General features: G+C 39.8%; 1 protein-coding gene across 1 annotated transcript in view; it reads left to right on the forward strand.

Moving 5' to 3' along the window:
• loxl2a (lysyl oxidase-like 2a) overlaps positions 1-18,734 on the forward strand; it is a 25,518-nt gene continuing 6,784 nt past the window's right edge. Inside the window, exons 1-7 of the mRNA XM_026168488.2 lie at positions 1-141; positions 2,043-2,348; positions 5,092-5,267; positions 12,231-12,439; positions 14,779-14,995; positions 16,162-16,345; positions 18,569-18,720. Of these exons, the coding sequence (XP_026024273.1) occupies positions 2,075-2,348; positions 5,092-5,267; positions 12,231-12,439; positions 14,779-14,995; positions 16,162-16,345; positions 18,569-18,720 (1,212 nt within the window). The 5' untranslated portion in view covers positions 1-141; positions 2,043-2,074. The remainder of the gene's footprint in view (positions 142-2,042; positions 2,349-5,091; positions 5,268-12,230; positions 12,440-14,778; positions 14,996-16,161; positions 16,346-18,568; positions 18,721-18,734) is intronic.

Consider the following 18,734-nt stretch of genomic DNA (forward strand, 5'->3'; position numbering starts at 1 on the left):
CCAGCTGTGAGGGGAGCAGAGGAAACGGCCCGCAGAGTACTAAAGGGACAAAGAGCCCCTGCTTCACATGCCATCCTGTAAGACAGGTTGGAAACCTCAGCGTCCTCAAAAGACTGTGCTGACTGTCCTCCGTCTGTCAGAGTAAGTCCTTTCACTTTGGAGACAGCCTCCCTCCCTCCTGCTGTCCGACTGGATGTTGCTTGGCACGTGCATGAATGTGTGAAACTTTGAGATATCACACTTTGTTCAGACCGAGTTTTGCCTAATGGGTTCTCTCTTCGGAAACTTAAAAACCTGGCAGGGTTTATATTTGCATGTTCTGTCTCTTTTATATTCATTGAAAATGTATTTTATATCAAGTGTTTTTTCTTTTTCCCTATTTATGTGTCGAAGCGCGCTGGGGTTTGCTGTATCAGAACACGAACTACAGTCCTGCTAGTAACAAACTTTTATCATGCATGCTAACTCTGGTGATGACAGTAGACAGCTGTGCTAAGGACCCTTCAACACCTACCGATTTTGTAGTCGATCTTTCTTCACTCTGGTCAGGGCTTAATATCTCTTTATCGGTGACTAATTCAGATGAACAACAGACAGCACAAGAGCCCTGATTTTGCCTGAAAAAGCAATAAAAGTATGTAGGATTTGAGAATTCCTATTTTAAAGGGCAAGCAGTATTTAATTATTGTTTGATCCTATTGTTTCTTTGCAACTACACGTTTTAAGCTTTGCATGACACAGCATATGATGTAAAAATGTCCAATCACCACCTTTCTGGGACCACAAGTTTTAACTGTTAAGAGTAGATTCTTCTGTAACATATGGGTGTCTACAGAAGTGTTGCCTATGACATGCAATATGTAGAAGTATTTATTTAGAAGTATTTTTTACTCATGGATTTTGTATTAAATTTTATATTAAATACAAAATCCATGAGTATAGTAAAACGCTATACAAATACAGGCCATTTACCATTTTAAATACACCATAATTGTACACGTGCTGGTTGGAGTATAGTTTGTGCACGCACAGCTGTTCAGAAATTCACTCAGACTCTGACTGACTGATTTAAAACCATTACAGTGCGCTTTTTCACTCCCTTGGTTTAATAAAGTACAAGACTGAATACTGAAAAGCCAAATTAAAGTGTCTCTGTACTCATGCTGAACCTATGTTCATTTCACGGGGAGATTGACCAGATGTTTCCGTATCGCGAAACATATGCTTCACAGTCTGATAATTTATAGGCTGTGTACTCCAGAGGAGGTTTTTCAAGTCTGAAGTTTGTTTGGTTACCATGACGTCAACACAGGAATACCCCCCCCCCCCTGCTCCCAAATCCCCTCCCAAATCTCCTCCCAAATCTCCTCCCTTGCTATTCAGAACAGGATGATGTGAAGGTGTCCTAACGTTCCCTCTCCTCCATCCCTCCCTTTACTCCCTCAGGGCTCATTGTCCCAACATTGAGACATTCATGGTTTGCCATGAAATAATGATGCACATGGAGTCAACTTTCTTTGTGAATACAGGTTCAGAGAGTTTACCTTGGCCTCCAGGCATAGATCAGCAAATAAATAAGACGGGCAGCCCCCTCCCTGGAGGAGCCCACATTTGCTCTCCATTAGGCTGTCAGACAATGGAGAGAGAAATTCTTGCCACCTAACCTATGTTCTTTCCCAGATTTTCCCCAAATTTCCCTTTTTTTGGCAGTCGTGTCCATACGTTTGCTTAATATACTGTGAAATTGTGGTAATTTCTTTTACTATACTTGCGGTTGCAAAGTTTCTAGTGTCAGTTCTCTTGAAGCCTGATATGAGAGCCAAACCAAGCTCAGCATTTTATACAGATACCGCTTACTCTCAAATAAACTGAACTACCACATGCCACAAAAGACTGTCTTCCTCAGCCTGTCTTCAGATAACTCTCCAGGTTAAATCCTTGGAATTGAGAAAAGCCACTTATAAAAATGCCAAAAACACACTTTATTGCAGTGTTATACAGCCGATGGTCACAGTTCTTTGTCTCTTTGTATCTCTCTTTAGGGTATTAGTCTTTTCCCTCATCATTCTGCATCATGCTGCTCCTGGCTGTTTTCTGCTGTCTCCTTCACACCTTGCTGGTGCCATCCAGCGCCCAGTCAGACTCTAACCAGCCTGTGATCCAGCTACGTCTAGCCGGGGAGAAGAAGAAACACTACGAGGGTCGGGTCGAAGTCTTTTACAATGGAGAGTGGGGGACGGTGTGCGATGATGACTTCTCCATCTATGCTGCCCAAGTGGTATGCAGAGAGCTGGGCTTCACGGGTGCCGAGTCCTGGTTGCCCTCAGCCAAGTACGGAAAAGGGGAAGGTAAGAAAAAAACGCACTAAGTTAATGAGATGTGTGTGTTAGTCACCAGGACAACCATCTACAACTTCATCTAATCAAAACCCTCCAAAGTTCGACTTCAGATTGGTGCAGAAAGTGAGGTGCAAGTTATAGTGAAATAATCTGAGCATCCCTGAGCTACTCAACCACATCTACTCAGAAATAACCTATCACTACATGCAGTTTCATAATTTCCATGAAAGACAGGTTTCCCCTTGTCTAAATGCTTATACCCTGAGGTACTGGTTTTCCCATCAGAGGAGAACTGAGACACACCAATCAGTTCAGAGCACTGGAAGAAGGAAAGACTGGAAAGATTTGGAGCGTTAACCAGACGCATACACAGACGTAATCTCATCTCCTCTTTTATAGCCTTTGTATCTTATGATTTCCACCATAGCAGTAAAAATACTAACAAGATTCCCAGCTCTGTAAATGTGTTAGCTGCTGGAGGTGAATGTATGTATAGCGCTAAATGAACTCTTATTAAAGAACTCTTATTAAAGAGTTCATTTAGAGCTGCCAAAGCATGTCTTCACTCAGTGAGCCACTTCAACAGTTAGGTTAACTTTTCACAGCATTGCTGTCATTATGGAAATTTCAATTCAAGTGTTTTGCAGTTTTATGCATATACTATTATATACCTATAGTGTTTTATAGGAAGCATTTAACAAATAGCTTGTACTATATAGCTGTGTGTGCATCCTGTGTGAAGCAGTTGTTTGGGCTCCATTTTAGCAGTGGTTCGCTATATAAAGATGATGTCCTCTGGGACTTGGCTTTGGGAAGGGTGTGCCCCTCAAATGTTTTACAAACTCAGTGAAATGGCAGTTATGAATAGGAAAGCTGCAAATTATATTTTGCACTGATATAAAAAGTTGCACAATCTGAAATAAAATGATCTTTGTGTTGGTCAAAAAGAGAAGGGGGTCCCTGTTTTCCTGAGTGGATGTCAAATTTGCAGTGGAATCACTTTAAAAAGACGTATTCTCACATGTGTTTATATGGAAACTAGCTTTATCTGGGTTTTTTTGTTTTGGTGGAGACAGATGGCTATAAAAGTGATCAAGAGGATTTCAAGTTTCCCATCGTGATGACTAATGTGCTGTTGAAAGCAACCAAATGTTTCCAATTGAAGACATAACAGCAGAACAGTTATAAGGACATCCTACTTGGATGAGCGTTTTTCCTGCAAGGAGGCAAATCATATCCCCAGCTGCTGTTGCACAAATGCTGTTTGCAATCCCAGTGTGCCCCCCTCCTCCTCCCCGCCCCCCCAAAAAGGGGGAAAAAGACAGTGTGCAAATGTTACAAAGGTTTTGGCTATGATTTAAATTTTCTACAAAATCCATTTAATCCATGTTATGCAAATCCCTTTAGGTTTGTTTTGAGCTCTTTGGCTATGATATTGACATAAAGTGCTAATGAAGGCTTAATTTATACATTTATAGCCCCATGTAGACTGTCCTCTCTGTTTTTTTCAGTGCTTGTTAAATCCCCATAAGGCCTGCAAATGATGTTCCTACCAATGCAGTCTAGGCTTAGAACAGCTGGCAATGCTGAGTATTTGCTTAGATAAAGGTTTGCTGAGACTGAGCGGGTTCTCCCTCTGCTGTATTCCAGAACCAGAGTGCTTGGCTCTTATTATAACGACGATCCAGGGGTAATCACTTCTATGCCAGGAGGAAGCTACGTGACCATTATATCCAGTCACTTTCTTGGTATGATCAGGATGTTCCCTTGCAACATGTTGAGACTGCCAGAATAATGAGTTGGTGGTTTCCCTCACGGCTGATTCAGAACAGCCAGCTGGACAACAGATGATTCCCTTCAGCCATGACAACATTTATTAGGCAGGTTTTTGGCTGAAAAAATGCACCAGGTTATGTCAGAGACCAAACACATCTCCACGTGAGCAGGTTTACTGTGTCTACGGCTAGACTTCAGTGGACATGCTAGAACAGAAGCCAATAGGGCATGATTTACAACGCCTGTCAGGGTATAACATTTAAGACATTCTTTCATTTGCATTTTTTTTAAATGAGGTTGACCCATGTGAGGGAAAGCTAGTGAAAACTCAGGGTTAGGAGAAATTGTGGCTCAGGATGAAGCAGACATAATAGTTGCAAACAGTCAGAGTATAACAACATATTCTAAAACAAATAATGATTATGTTATGATTGATTGTTTGTATATTAATTGGTTGGAAAAACAGTTAATGATTAGGTGAACAAAATATGAAAGCCAAGACGAATGGCAGATAATCTTTTGTACTTGCTGCAGTATACACATATAGTATGTATGTTAAAGGGAAAATATAGTGTTATTGTTTAATATTTTTTATAAATGTACTTAAAAAAATGATCTTGACTGTGCACCATTGTCTGCTCAACTGCGATAGTCTTATATGTGCTGCAGACACGGCTGACAGTATTGTTGACAATTTAGTTGGAACTGCTCTTTTGGACTAATTATGTGATGACACCATTTCTAAATACCGCCAAGCATCTTTCTCTGTGTTCTGATCTGTTAAAGATTTTCACATCAGCCTGTCACGAGATAATGTTGGCCTGTGATAAGCTGAATACTTGTTTTTTATAAAAAATAAATAAAATTCCTTCAAAAGCACCGTCATCCCTACCATCCAAGAAAAGCCATCGTGGGCAAAGTGAATCAACATCTGAACACACATCCATTAGTGTGTTTCTGTTTCTGTTTGTTCCAGGTCGTATCTGGCTAGACAACGTGCACTGCACAGGTAGCGAAAAGAGTCTGGCTCATTGTGAGTCCAATGGCTTCGGAGTATCCGACTGCAAACATTCAGAAGATGTCAGCGTGGTGTGCAGTTCGAAGCGCATTCCAGGATTCAAGTTCATTCGGAACCAGGCCAACAGCCAGGAGGTAGGACCAACATATTGACAATCAAAATACATGCATATGGTACAATTGCAGTACAATTAATATGTGCATATTTGCATAAAATCTTTCACAAATGTTAAAAAAGGCTAGTGTAACTTGATTGCAGTATCACTAACACTTTGGTAGAATGCACACATGGTTAAAGCACAGACATGAAACCTGAAATGATGTTCTGCATCAGTTCAGGTTACATCAGGTTAGGCTTGGGATGAAAGAAAACCTTATCATAATTTATTGCTTCAAATGGCTCCAAGTTTCTTTTTTTAAAGCAGCTGAACTGTTGAAAGAAGGTGTAACATAATATTAAAAAGGTTTAAGAAGCTAAAGAATATACGACGCTTACTTATTGGTGTAGCATTGTTTTTTTAAATGATTAGTAACAACTAATTACAATCTAAGAACAAATATATACGTTTTTCATTTGAATTTTAAAATAGTAACAGGTAAATCCCCATGTTTCAAACACTGTGTTATACTGTGATTATGCTAAGCAAACACCAACTTCCAAATGCCTCATTTGAAGAGTTTGGATTAAAAGGATACACTGAGGTAAGCCCTTCTGTGCAAGAAGTCACGTCTGCTATGGCATCATGCAACTGAAATGATCCATGAGTAAGCTAAAATATTTAGCTGTCTGTTCCATGTTATACTAATGACTTTGTCAGGACACTATTAGTCTATTACTGCCCACACCAGACCCCCACTCTGCACACTGAGATTGCAAAGATGACTCAGACGCCAAGAAGTCCTTCCAGCCTGGCTGCTGAAAATGCCTCAGTACTGGATGGAAAGTCAGTGTGGGCTTGTGCATGTGACAGGAGAAAGGGAGGGAGATTATTAGAGGAAAGCATTCCTTCGGCTTGTCTGAAAGCAACTTCCTTTTAATAATGAGGTTTCCCTATTTAAGACCACACTGATAGAGATGAGTTTTATTTGGCAGTCTTTAATTAGTGCTTTACGTTCTTTGCAATTGGACGGAGTACAGTTTCTTTGTTTGCTCACACTACGTGTGGGGTGGTAGACTTGGCTGCGTTACAGGACTCTGTACAGCAGCCAGAACAGGGACTGGATTTTTCACTGGATTTAGTTGCGATAACACGCCCGAGGATAGCATCTTAAGTCCTTCTTTGTTTTGTTAATGTCTAGTCCAGTCATGTAAGAGGGCTGAAAGTAGAAGAAGAAAGGGGAAACTGAAATGTTTAATTATGGACTGTTGAACCTTACAACAGTAACAATACTCTTATTTATATAAGTTTTATATATAAGCACAACATCTTGTTTATTGTGTGTCTTGTGTATTTAGGGCCTCTGGGGTGTTGCTTTAGTTCAGTCCCCCACCCTCTAAGTGTTTCCTTGGTTTGGCTGAAGCCTTTTAAGTCACAGGAGAGAGGAATGGGAAAAAGGTGTAGCTACACCTCTGAACTATACTTGAACTGACACCAGCAAAGAGCAGCACTGTTCCTGAAATCTGTTTATTCACAGCATGAATTGACATTCTGTGTTCAGTGTGGAAATTCTAAGTAAGGGCCAATGAAGCACGGTGTTCTTTATAACTATGTGGATGCTATGAAGAATATTTCCTTCAAAATGACGAACACTCCTCTGAAATGTGAAGAGTTTCCTAGGACATTACATCTCCTTTTATAAACACTGTTTTGGTGCCGTGCCTGCTGATTTTTAAATAATTTAAGTGAGCGTGAATCACTAGCATCACTACATCACTAGCACTGCAAGCAATGTCTTGATTTATAAAATTAAATAGTGCATCTCTACAGTGCACACATTTGCCACAGACATTAATAATATTGTCTGTGTGAGGAAAAAATCCTGAGATTGCGTTACACTTTATCAAAAATGTCTCTCTCTCTATCAAGTCCTGCTTTGACTACAAATAATAGTATGTGTCCTGCTGCTGGCATGGGTTGCCCAGTTAGTATTTTTGCAGTTTCAGTCAAAAACATAAAATCCTAAAAGTAGCATTTACAAAATATCAAGTAACTTTGCTGAAAAACAGGTTGACAGTCCAAACTCAGTTAACCTCAAATATTCCCAAGCTCTGATTTGTGGAAGCCGGGACCACTTTGCTGCAGTCTGCCAGTGCAACCATTCTTAGCTGGTTATGTAATGCTCCTGAAACAATAACACAACAAACATTCCACTGTGACTGAATCATTATAATATTAATTATTTTAGCATGCAGCATATAATGCACACACACACACACACACAATAACTGTTTTATTGTGCATGATGGATACTTTTGCTTTTGTCTGTCTAACCCAACACAGCCAGTTTACTACTAGCATGTGTTTGTTTCACACACGGATGGAACATCCTGCAGAAGAGATCTTTCTAACAGTACAGTGGTTACAGTCAGAAGACTTTGTTTAATCTGTAGTTAGTAGTGATAATTACACAAGCTTTGCCAGGTTCAGGTTTTTATGTGGGAATGGGACAGTACAGATCGTGATGTCTCATACGAAGATAATTATAGGTTCATGACATTGGCATAACTTTGTGCTGAACATTGGGGGGGTCAAGATGTCTGTCTAAATAAATAAATCTGGGTAAATTCCCAGATGATTAAACATGCAACTATTTTGCTGGTAATAACTGAAATGAGTAAAGAAAATCAACAGCCTGTTTATGCAAGATAATTTATAATTTTATTGGAGGGGTTATATTGGTTGGGTTTAATTATTGGGGGAGTCATAACCCCCCCTAACCCCCCTGGAAATTATGCCCCTGGTTCATGGTAAGGATTCATAGGAGTCATTGCAGGATGTTCTTTACTTTGTGTTTTCCAAGAAGTTGGCACTACTGTGTACTTGGTACATAATCATGCAGACTTTCACTACCGAAAAGGAAAATCCAATGAAAATGTACGTAAGATGGATTTGGTTTTATATGTATCTCTTTCTAAGTAGTTTTCACATAAAGAAATCGCACACCACTGCTTGCAGAACATGATTATAAACAGATTCTACTCTATGGTCCAGCGGGCAGAGATTAACTTCTAACTTCCTGAAAAGAAGGAGTAGCTGTAGGAGCAGCTGTAGTTGACCAATAGACTATTCATCATGTTTACTTCAAACAAACACTTTCATCAAGAATCAAAACCCAGCCTTTCTAATCACAGAATGCGGCACTTAAAAACCTTCCGATCTTTTATACAAGTAACAAGGGTAGAGGTTGCACTTTACTCCATCAGATGAGATGGGGCTGGCTCATGAGAATTTCAGTTATTCACACAGTCTGCTGTAGGACAAAAAGAAGGAAACCCGAGCCAAAGTAGGATAAGCCTATTCGGGATGATGTATAGCAGAGGCTTTTGAGGAGATGAGTGATCAACGGGAGAAAAGGTCGATGCCTGTCAGAAGGCTGAAGTCAGTCTCTCTCTTGCAGATAGAACTGTGCAAGACATTTAACACATGTTCAGCAGCTGGAGCCTCATTTCAGTTCTGGGTTGCACAGGTCCCAAGTTCTGATTTTTATTATTTATTCTTGAACTTCACGTGCACATTTCGCTGACTCATGTGAGCCTCTCGTTTGAATGTAACACAATCTAAGTGTCTGTTTTGTAAAGTTTACACAAATGAGATCGTTCTGAAACAAGCTGTGAAACAGTCGTGAAAGCGTGTTTATTCTAAGATAAACTTGCCAGCTGTAGATTCGTTAAGTGAAAACACAGAGTGAATCGGCTCTTCTGATTTGACTCTGTCAAAGATAGCAAGTAAATATGTTTTCTACTGAATGTTTTTTTATTATATTAAAGCACTTTGACTGGAGTTTATTAGTATAGTTCCACAGTCAATCAGATGCTTGTGTTTCATTTCCTATATTTTATATTCAGCACAGACACCTGTAAACATGTGTGTTGGTTCTGAGATGGGGGGGGGGGGGGGGGGTTGTTCTTTTTTCCTATCGCAGTGGGAGAAGTGTACTCTAATAGGTATTCCAGATGCAGTGACCACTGAAACTCACTCTCTTTCTTTCCCCACACACACACACACTCGCTATAGTCAGTCAGACAGAAGGGGGGCCAATGAGGCAGAAAGTTAAGTGGGGCAGATGTAAAAGTCGTTTCAAAGAGCCGTACTGTTCCTTTGCTTTTTCAACTAAACTTTGGCTGATTAGTATTCATACTTGCTGTGTACCGTTGGGCGGGGCAGGCGGGGGATGAGTTGGGCACGTGTAGATGAACGTGCAGCAGGATCTGGAAAGCTGATTGAAGTGAAAGAAGTGCACAGTAGTGGAAGCATTAGTCACCGGCTAGACCACAGGCTCATGTCCACACATTTACATTCTGAGAGGGGACCCAGTCAGAAAAACAGTCTGCTCCCCAGCTGGAAATAGTTCAGTAATGGACAGAGCTCACTTCACAGACTAGCACCGAATAGATCTGAAGGAAGGATGTTCACTTTTTTCAGTTGTTACTTACAAGCCAAAAAACCCCTATATGAATTATTATTTTTGGATTTTAAAAAAAGCTGTAGAATGAGTAAATCATTACAGGAAGTTGGGAAATGAGATGAGGTAACCTTGTAGAAATGCTCGTATTAACCTCAATGTAATCGGTAGGAGGAAAAGCTTTCACCCAGTACCTATTTGGACTGGTCTGTTTGTCACGTCACACTGATTCAGATAAAATCAAAATATAAATCCTACTGAGCACTTCAGGAATATGTTGACACTTTAGGAAATATACTTATTTCTTTTCTTCGTTGTTGTTGTTTCCTGTTTTTCTTTGACTTTCTGGAAAGAATTACATAAAATTTACTCAAAAGTGAAAAGTTTGAGACAGCTAGTGGAAATAAACAAAATCATCTACAGTTCCAACACAGGTGCTGAAATTTATTTATTTATTTCTGGCTCTCTTTGAAAAAGTGCTCAAATGTGGCCAGTGTATCGAGTTGGGCCTAGGCCAAACAGGATTATGCTAAGTTAGGGGGACGCCCAGGCTGATCCCAGCTGTGCATATCTGTCCTTTTCTCTTCAGCTCACACTTTCAGAAGGCCAGTTTCCTGCCTCCGAGCCAAATGCAACAATGGTCAGATGTGTCTTAATAACATCATATCTGAGTGATTTTTCTTACTATTTATTTATTTGGCTATTTATTTATTGAACTTGGTCTTTTTTGTTTTTGTTGTGGCACGTTCTTTTATTTTCTTTGTTTATTATGAATTAAAAAAACAATCTAAAATCCTATGATTACATTTTAATTGGAGAGAGACAGCTGCGTGATCATAGTCATGTCTCCTCACCTTCCCCTGCTAGACACGGAAAACACTCTGTCATGCTATGGCCAGCAGGAATCTTCTCATGAAAGAGTGGTTTTTACCCACTCTAACCACTGCGGTCAGAGGGAGGACCAGGGTCACTGCTGAAGCAGTGTTAGTGGAGGCTCCTCCTTCCCTGCAAGACCCTGAAGCCTTGAACATTCCCTGAGGCTGACGCCATCTCAGGAAACCACCCTGTGGGCAAACATTTGATATTCTGGGAGACATGCCTGAATGTTGGGGTTTTTCAATGTTGAAGAAACTGGCTGTTATAAAATTACTGAGTTCAGCATACCACAGAGCAGCTCAGAGTTTTGGCTCTTTTTGGCACCCTCGGTGCAACTTCGCACTCAGTCAGGAACAAACGGCAGCAATTGGCTCATGGAGAGAAATGAAGGAAGGCAGAGTTATTAGGTAGCTGCTAAAGCCCTTAGGTCAAAGGGTACCATTCTTTGCTGTATCGGCACACATGATGCTAATTGTGAGCACCGGTGGCCTTCGCTCTGACCGGCATTTACAGCCCTCAGTAGATAGCTTTGGGCTATTCTGCACATTCTCCAACCTCACTTTTTGCTCGCCCTATCTTCTGTCTTTAGCCTTAACTTGCTTAAAATTGAATTTTACAAAATGTCATGGATTGCATGGATTTTAAACTTTTTGTTTCACTGCTTCCCATTTTCTGATACTTCTGCAGTCATACTTGCTTTGTATCGCACGCAAGTATGTTCATATCTTATGAAATATTAGATGTGAGGTCTTTTAAAAATACATGTGACCTACATTCCTTCCAGATTTGGCCAAAGGGAAAAGACTTGTATGTATCCCTTTGTGCTCTGCCTGTTTCATCTTTGCTCCTGACAGAGAATAGTGACATTGATAAAAGACCCAGCAGCTTGTCACGTATGAACTATTCCCTTTCAGCGCTTTTTCTGAGGAAATCCAAACACTGTTTGCCAGTTTTGACAAAACTATGAATTGAAGTGTGTGCCTCACACAAGTCATTCTGTTGACAGACAGTGATCTCAGAGCCTTGTGATGTTTTGAATAACTGCTAATACCTGATGCATTTCTCCTGTCAAGGGGGGACTTGACTCCACTTCTAGACCCATAAGCAGACAGAGTTAAAGCCATCTGTTGGTCTGAGTTTAACTTAGACCTTAACATTATGGTGCATTTGCAGAGACACTAGTTTTTCTCCTCATTGTCTGTGTGTCAGTGAAACAGAATTCACTCTTGATGGTGGGGTGGTGAAGAGGCTTATGCAAAAATATCATTACGCAAGTTGATGGGAACTTTATATAATAAATAGAAAATATAAGCTAAGCTTGCCAATATGTGCGAATCCAAGTCTGGGCAATTAGTGTTCCCAAGGGGCCACAATTAGAGCCTAATTGTTACATCTACTCTTTCTTGTTTTGTTTTGTATTTGTTTTTTGTGGCCTATTGAGAAAAGTAATTGCCCACCCCTATCCATCTACAATAGACCACAGCCATCTGTTGCAAATTTATTAGAAATTCTGGAAAACTTGCAATATTCAATTGAATAAAAAGTCATACTGTAGTCAGAGGTCATTTTTTTCCATTGGACTAAAAGTATAATACTCTGTGTTTTTACATGTGTTATATACAGGAGAGCATGAAACATTATCTCTGTTCTGTTTGTCAGGGCTTGACGGTACAGGTGGAAGAGGTGAGAATCAGGGCCACATATTCTCACAGAAAAAGGATTCCCATTACTGAGGGATTTCTGGAGGTAAAAGACGGAGGCAAGTGGAGGCAGATCTGCAATGAGGATTGGAACCAGATGAATAGCAGGGTCATCTGTGGCATGCAGGGCTTCCCTGGGGAGAAACGCTTCAATACCAGACCCTACAAGTGAGTAATGTTGCTGGGGTCAGCATTAGGGTTTAAACAATTTCAACTAGATGTAATGAAAAAACTAGACTTGAGTTAAACATTTAACATTTAGTCTGGCTAAATACAGCGCAGGTTATTGCGGCGCTACATATGAATCCTTTCAATTTCACACTGGTGTAAAACATCAAACCAGACATTCTTATAGGCTGAACAATCCATTTATAAACTATATCATATTATTTTCTGGCAGGAAACATAAAACTTTATTACTGCCTAGTTTACTTAAGAATGTTTAGCCTGATGTTATGAAACGTTACATAATAACCAGGTTTGTTTACTGTGGCCGTCACTCACGCCTTCATCCATTTTCTATCAGAGTAAACACACTCGGGCCTGTAGATTCCTGACAAGAAGCCAAACACCACCAGAGGAAGCTTTGGCATATGCAGGATGAGTGCAGTACATTATGAAACAGTGGCTCTTCTGGCTCTATCTTTTCCGCCTCAGTGGTTTTATCACAAAGCTTTTCAAGTGTCACAGGCAACATGCAGTCTGACACAACGGAATACAGATGTTTTGTAGCTGCTGCACATGAGAAAGCAATCACAAGAGCAAATCTCTCTCCCAGTCTGTGTGCTGGCATCTAAAGCCAAAAAATCTGTGAAATCGAGACCTGAAAGACACAAGAATATATTTACAAGTACTGCCGAGCCGGTCTGCAACTGGATTTTCTCATTGATGTTTCTGGGTAAGGATATCAATGATCTGGTAAGATCAAAGCAAAGAAGGTGGCGTTCATTCAAAGAAAATCATGATCATTTAATTTGATAGTAATGCATTTCAACCAAAGGAAATATATGGAAAATGAAACCAGCGTTTAACTTTGTTTATTACTTGAGATGATAAAGCTGATGTGGTTGTAAAACATGTGATTCTGCTGTGGTTTCACATGATTCACTCTCTCAATCTAAATTTGGCATCACTTTAAAAGGCTGTGTATTGCCCTCATGTTCATACCAACTTGAATTTAAATTTAAACTTCTAAACAAGGTTTAAGGACTAAAAGGTTGTAAATAAAGCTCCTGCTGGTTTCACTACATGGTATGCTGCTTCAGGGTCCACTCTTGTTGGCTTCTTCAGTGACCCCTAGTTGATTACCTCCATTCAAGTTTGGGGTCATAGGAATGTTAAGGTATTTTCACAATACTCCCATTGTGCTTCACAGCAAAAAGGAGAAGACTGCTGAATTCCTCTCACTAAAAAATAAAAATGTCCATTCCCCAAAACAGCTGCTTATGATTTTAGTAATGTGTAAGAAAGGATGGTGAAATCTTTTATTTGGCTTTTAATATGAAAGAAGTGATGTGTGACTATATAGTTCTCCCAATCCAACTTTAAGCTTTTAAGCAGTATGACAGAACACAGCAATAGTAGTGAATATAAATATAAATATTGACTATAATTATCCCATAGTCTGGGGTCTACTAAAGGCAGGGAGTGGACCTGTAATGAAGGACTTGGCAAACAGAGGTTTGAACTGAAAAACAAAAGCAGAACAACACCGGAACGTGGAACAAACAAGCAGGCTAACTACAAACTGAACAGAAGCTAAACTAACAAACAGACAAAAGTAACACCCACAATAAGGGAGAACACGACAACGAGCAGAGGGCGATGCAGACAGCAAATACACGGGAGGGTGATTACAGGAGTGGAGACAAATGGGAACACAGCTCAACAAAAGCAAAACTAACGAGACAGGAGAAGCTGAACCAAACATCAAACACACGAGACAAGAGATTATCAAAGCAAAGCAGCAAGTAACACTCGCACACAGACTCAGACTAAGACACGTGAACTTGACACTGGAACGGATATTAAGGAGATATGACGGACTGGGAAGACCAAGGATGAAACACAGAGAAAAACATGGGAACATGACTGGAAATTGGAGGTAAACGAATACTGGGGAAAAGAGGACAGGGCACAGAGATGAGACAGTGACGACTGGACATGTAGGAGAACAAACAACAAACCGTAAATTAAGAACTATAAACAACAAAGTCAGATGCACTAAAAGAATACAACAATCAAAGAGTCCAGAGCAACCTCAAAAGCTGAGTCCAAGACCCAGGACCATAACAATAATGACGTTCCTTACCCTGGAAAGTTACAAATCTGTTACTTTTGGCATCAACTAATACCAGTGGTTGGAAAAATGTTGGCATGTGTCATTCTTCAACCAAAGAGAGGAATAAATATGAAGTGTTTTATAAGATGGTTCGTAAATCATGCAAAATTACCCAAAATTTGACATTATATGTAATAGTTTGTTTTACTTTATGATTCTTTCTCAGATTGCTGGCCAGCCGTCGAAAGAAGAACTACTGGGGCTTCTCTATCAACTGCACAGGCAACGAGGCTGACCTTTCTGATTGTAAACTGGGCCGAGAGATAGAGAAGAAAGGCAACAGCACCTGTGGAAAGGGCATGCCTGTAGTGGTCAGCTGTGTGCCTGGACGGGTCTTTGCTCCTAGCGTCAGTATCGGGTTCAGAAAAGCCTACAGGGTGGAGGTTAGTCAGATTAAACACACTATACAAAGTCTTAGTTTCAAAAGTCAACATTCATTCTTGATGTGTGTATGGTGCATATTACATTACTTGCTTTTTTAACAAGGTACAAAAATTGGCCTTGGTTGGATTGTAAAAGGAAAGACATCTTTATACTGATCTACGTTCATGACACTGTCTATTATAAACTCTACGAAGAGAAAAGATTTGTCTGTGGGACATCATGTGGCATAAAAAAGGGTAGTGTTTAGTTGGTTTTCTTAGACTAAGTAGTAGTACATGGAGTATTTCTTATATACACGTCACCACATAACTACCATACATAATTAAATAACTACACCATAACTACACCTCGTTATGGACATGAATGTCTTGGCTATTAATGTTAGCTTGTTTTGTCCAATCCAAAACGAGTTTTGATGTGTGTTTGGGCTCATTGTCCTGTTGGAGCGCCCACTTTTTTAGCCATCTAGCTGTTGTTGGAGGTAGTCTAATACATTCCCAGAGAGATGAGGCTACCACCACCATGCTTTGTAGATGGTACAGTGTTCTTAGGTTTGAAAGCCTAACCTTTAATCACATCAGCTTCATATTTTTTGAAGGTTAATCGCTTCTGGAAGACTTCTTTGCAGGACAAAAATCATAAACTTTACTTAGGTTTTGTTTATGTTGTCACATGTCTCTGTCTGTAGTTGAAATTTGTCATAATGCAAATGTTTGTATTTCTTCTAGATTAGCCACAGTTACTCACTTATCTTAAAAGAGAGACATGAAAGCTCAATTTAGAGTCTGTTTGCTTTACAAATAGAGCATACTGCTGCATGTTTACACTGCATTATAAGACGCACAAACATTTCTTGTTTGTCTACATAGTTCAGTATTCACATAGAAGTCCAGTAATGGATTACAACATTTACTGGGTATTAATAGCCAATCAACCATCGTGTTGCTTCACTGGATGCTGAGATCATTAAGAAGGTCTAGTTTTGTAAACTTTTCAGGCTCACTCTTAGTGTTTTCAAGCTAAAAAAATAAATAAATGAATTCATCCAATCATCCATTAAACTGTTCTAGTTTTCTTCCAAAATGTAATAACAATTATAATCCTTAAGGTCATTCTCTGTAAGATATCCACTAATTTTAGCTTTTTTATTGTACTGTTTCCATAGCAACCCCTAGTACGTCTAAGGGGTGGTGCCATGATAGGTGAGGGGCGAGTGGAAGTCCTGAAGAATGGAGAGTGGGGAACAGTGTGTGACGACAACTGGAACATTCGCACTGCCACCGTGGTGTGTCGAGAGCTGGGGTTCGGCAGCGCCAAAGAGGCCCTGACTGGCGCCCGAATGGGACAAGGTACTCACAGATTTGTCACTAGCATATTATTGATGCATATAGTGGTACACAACTATAGTTGTAGGTATAGAATTATTTTCTTTTTAAATTGTTTTACTCAGCAAGAGCCCAAATACAGCCTGACCAGACCTCATTCCCAGCTGTGAAAATGAAAGGTGTGGGACTCGGGACTGGAGACCTTCCACCTTAAATCTGATCAGTCTGTTTTTTTTCTCACCTCAGTCAGTCTAGACCTTAAGTCAGCACATCAAGGCATTAGGGAATGTATCGAGCAGCACATTCATGTTTATACATTGACCCAAGACCTGATTCTGTGAAATGAAATATACCACAGCCTTATGAGAATCACATGTTCACTGGAACAGTTGCCTTTTTCTCTGCCTGATTCTCATAGCAAAACAGAAACGTGCACAAAATGTTCCAGTACAGAGAACAGCTTTTATGGGTTACAGAAAAGGAATTCTTTGTTAGAGAAAATACGAGGTTATGTGAGGGATCGTTTTTTTTCTTTCGTTTTTTTATGAGCTGACCACTGGATCCAAAGATGGCACCACACACTCTTGAAATACCTTGTGTTTGTTTTCAGAAGTCAACAAAGTGGACTAAACAAGCATGTTGGTAGATTTCCGGATTTGTTCTACTCTATTGAGGGAAGTGGATGAAAAGAAGAATTTCTGGATGTCTGCTGTTCCACTAAATTATACCTCTCTATTGGCGCCCCGTCACTATTTTGCAAGCTTATATCACATTCCTGCTCAATCTCACGGGAAGAGTAGCAGCATAAAGTTAGCACTCACATGTTATTGTGGAAACTGTGCCACGTGGAGAGAGAATTTGTATTTTTTACAGGCCTTACGTGTCTCATTTTCATTTGACATAGGCGACTGCTTGTTTCCTTTGCAGTATAAGTACATATCTTTGGACAGACAAAACACTCTGGTAGGTAAGACAGCTGCTGTTTTAGTCTGTAGTAGTTGGCAGTAAAAGCTTGTGTTTCCTGCGGCTCTAGTTCCCAAAAAGTTAGGATGCCGTTTAAAGCAGAATGCAATTCGAACCATAGATTTAAACTGAAGAAGTGCAAAGAAAACATGTCAACTGTTTCACTTGAGAATTTTATTGCTTTATTAAAAAAAATTATTATTTTAAATTAGCAGCAAAATGTAAATTTAAAAAAACAGAATAGAGGCATGTTTATCGCTGTGTTGCATCACAGGTTTGAACAAGTTCAGGCCTCCTTTATCGTTTCCATCAGGTTACATGTCTAAACTGAAATTTAGCACCTGGACTCTTTCTGTAGGGACATGTAATAATACATCTTCATTGTCTTGCTAAAATATTGAAGAACTTCTCTGAAAAAGATGCGAATGTCAGCAAACATTGCTCCATAATCTATAAGTGTTGTTTAGCATTAATGGAGCCTTCACAGTAAGTGCAGTAAGGTGTCACAAGACCATTACAGATGGTGGCCTTTCCTTTTTCAGTTGTTTTTAGTTTGCCCACAGGACAGTTTTCCACTTGATCTCAGTCCATTTTAAATGAGCTTGGACTCAGACAAAGCAAATGCGATTCTGAATCTTTTTCAAGTTCTTTCCTTGCCTGGTAGAATTTAAACTTGCATTTGAAGTGCCATCTAAACACTGGATTTGCTCACATTGTCTTTCGGAAATTCCAAATTCCCACTATAAAACTGGGTCTGTTTTTAATGTTAACGGTCCAAAGAACACAGACATTTAATATTGGTTTTTGGCCTTGCCCCATACAAACAGACATCTCCCCAGAGTGCTTTTTAATGATACTAAGTCCTGCGGTCTTTCACAGACCGGGGACTTATTTTAGTCATGTTGCTAATTAACATCATTAGTCGTGATTTCCCAAGAGTTGTTTTGTTTCTTTGTCTGTTTTGTTTTACATTGCACAGCATGTCACTAAAAGGTTGGGACAGGTACAACAAAAACTAAATATTTTCCTGGAATCCATTTCAATACAAAATTATATTTTTCAAAATACGATCAAAATCCAATAATCTACTATTTTCAGTAAATTCATCCAAACGTTTTTGGAAACAGGGTTGTAAAAACCATTGTGTGACCCAAATTGATCACGTCTTTTGTCCAGTAATCTGAAACTAGCTTTTCTCCTCTGTAATGTACACAATATGAATACCTCAGCAGGGAGTTTATGACAGCAGTACTCTTTGTTAATGTGCCTAATGTGTACCTGTAGGCATTGGACCGGTCCACATGAACGAGGTGGAGTGCTCCGGTTTCGAAAAGTCTCTGACCGAGTGCTACTTCAACCCTAACTCTTTGGGCTGCAGCCATGAGGAAGATGCAGCAGTCAAATGTAATGTTCCTGCCATGGGCTTCCACAATAGAGTGAGTAAACTCTG

This window comes from Astatotilapia calliptera, chromosome 5 (genome assembly GCF_964374335.1).
Source record: "Astatotilapia calliptera chromosome 5, fAstCal68.1, whole genome shotgun sequence".
Lineage (NCBI taxonomy): Eukaryota > Metazoa > Chordata > Actinopteri > Cichliformes > Cichlidae > Astatotilapia > Astatotilapia calliptera.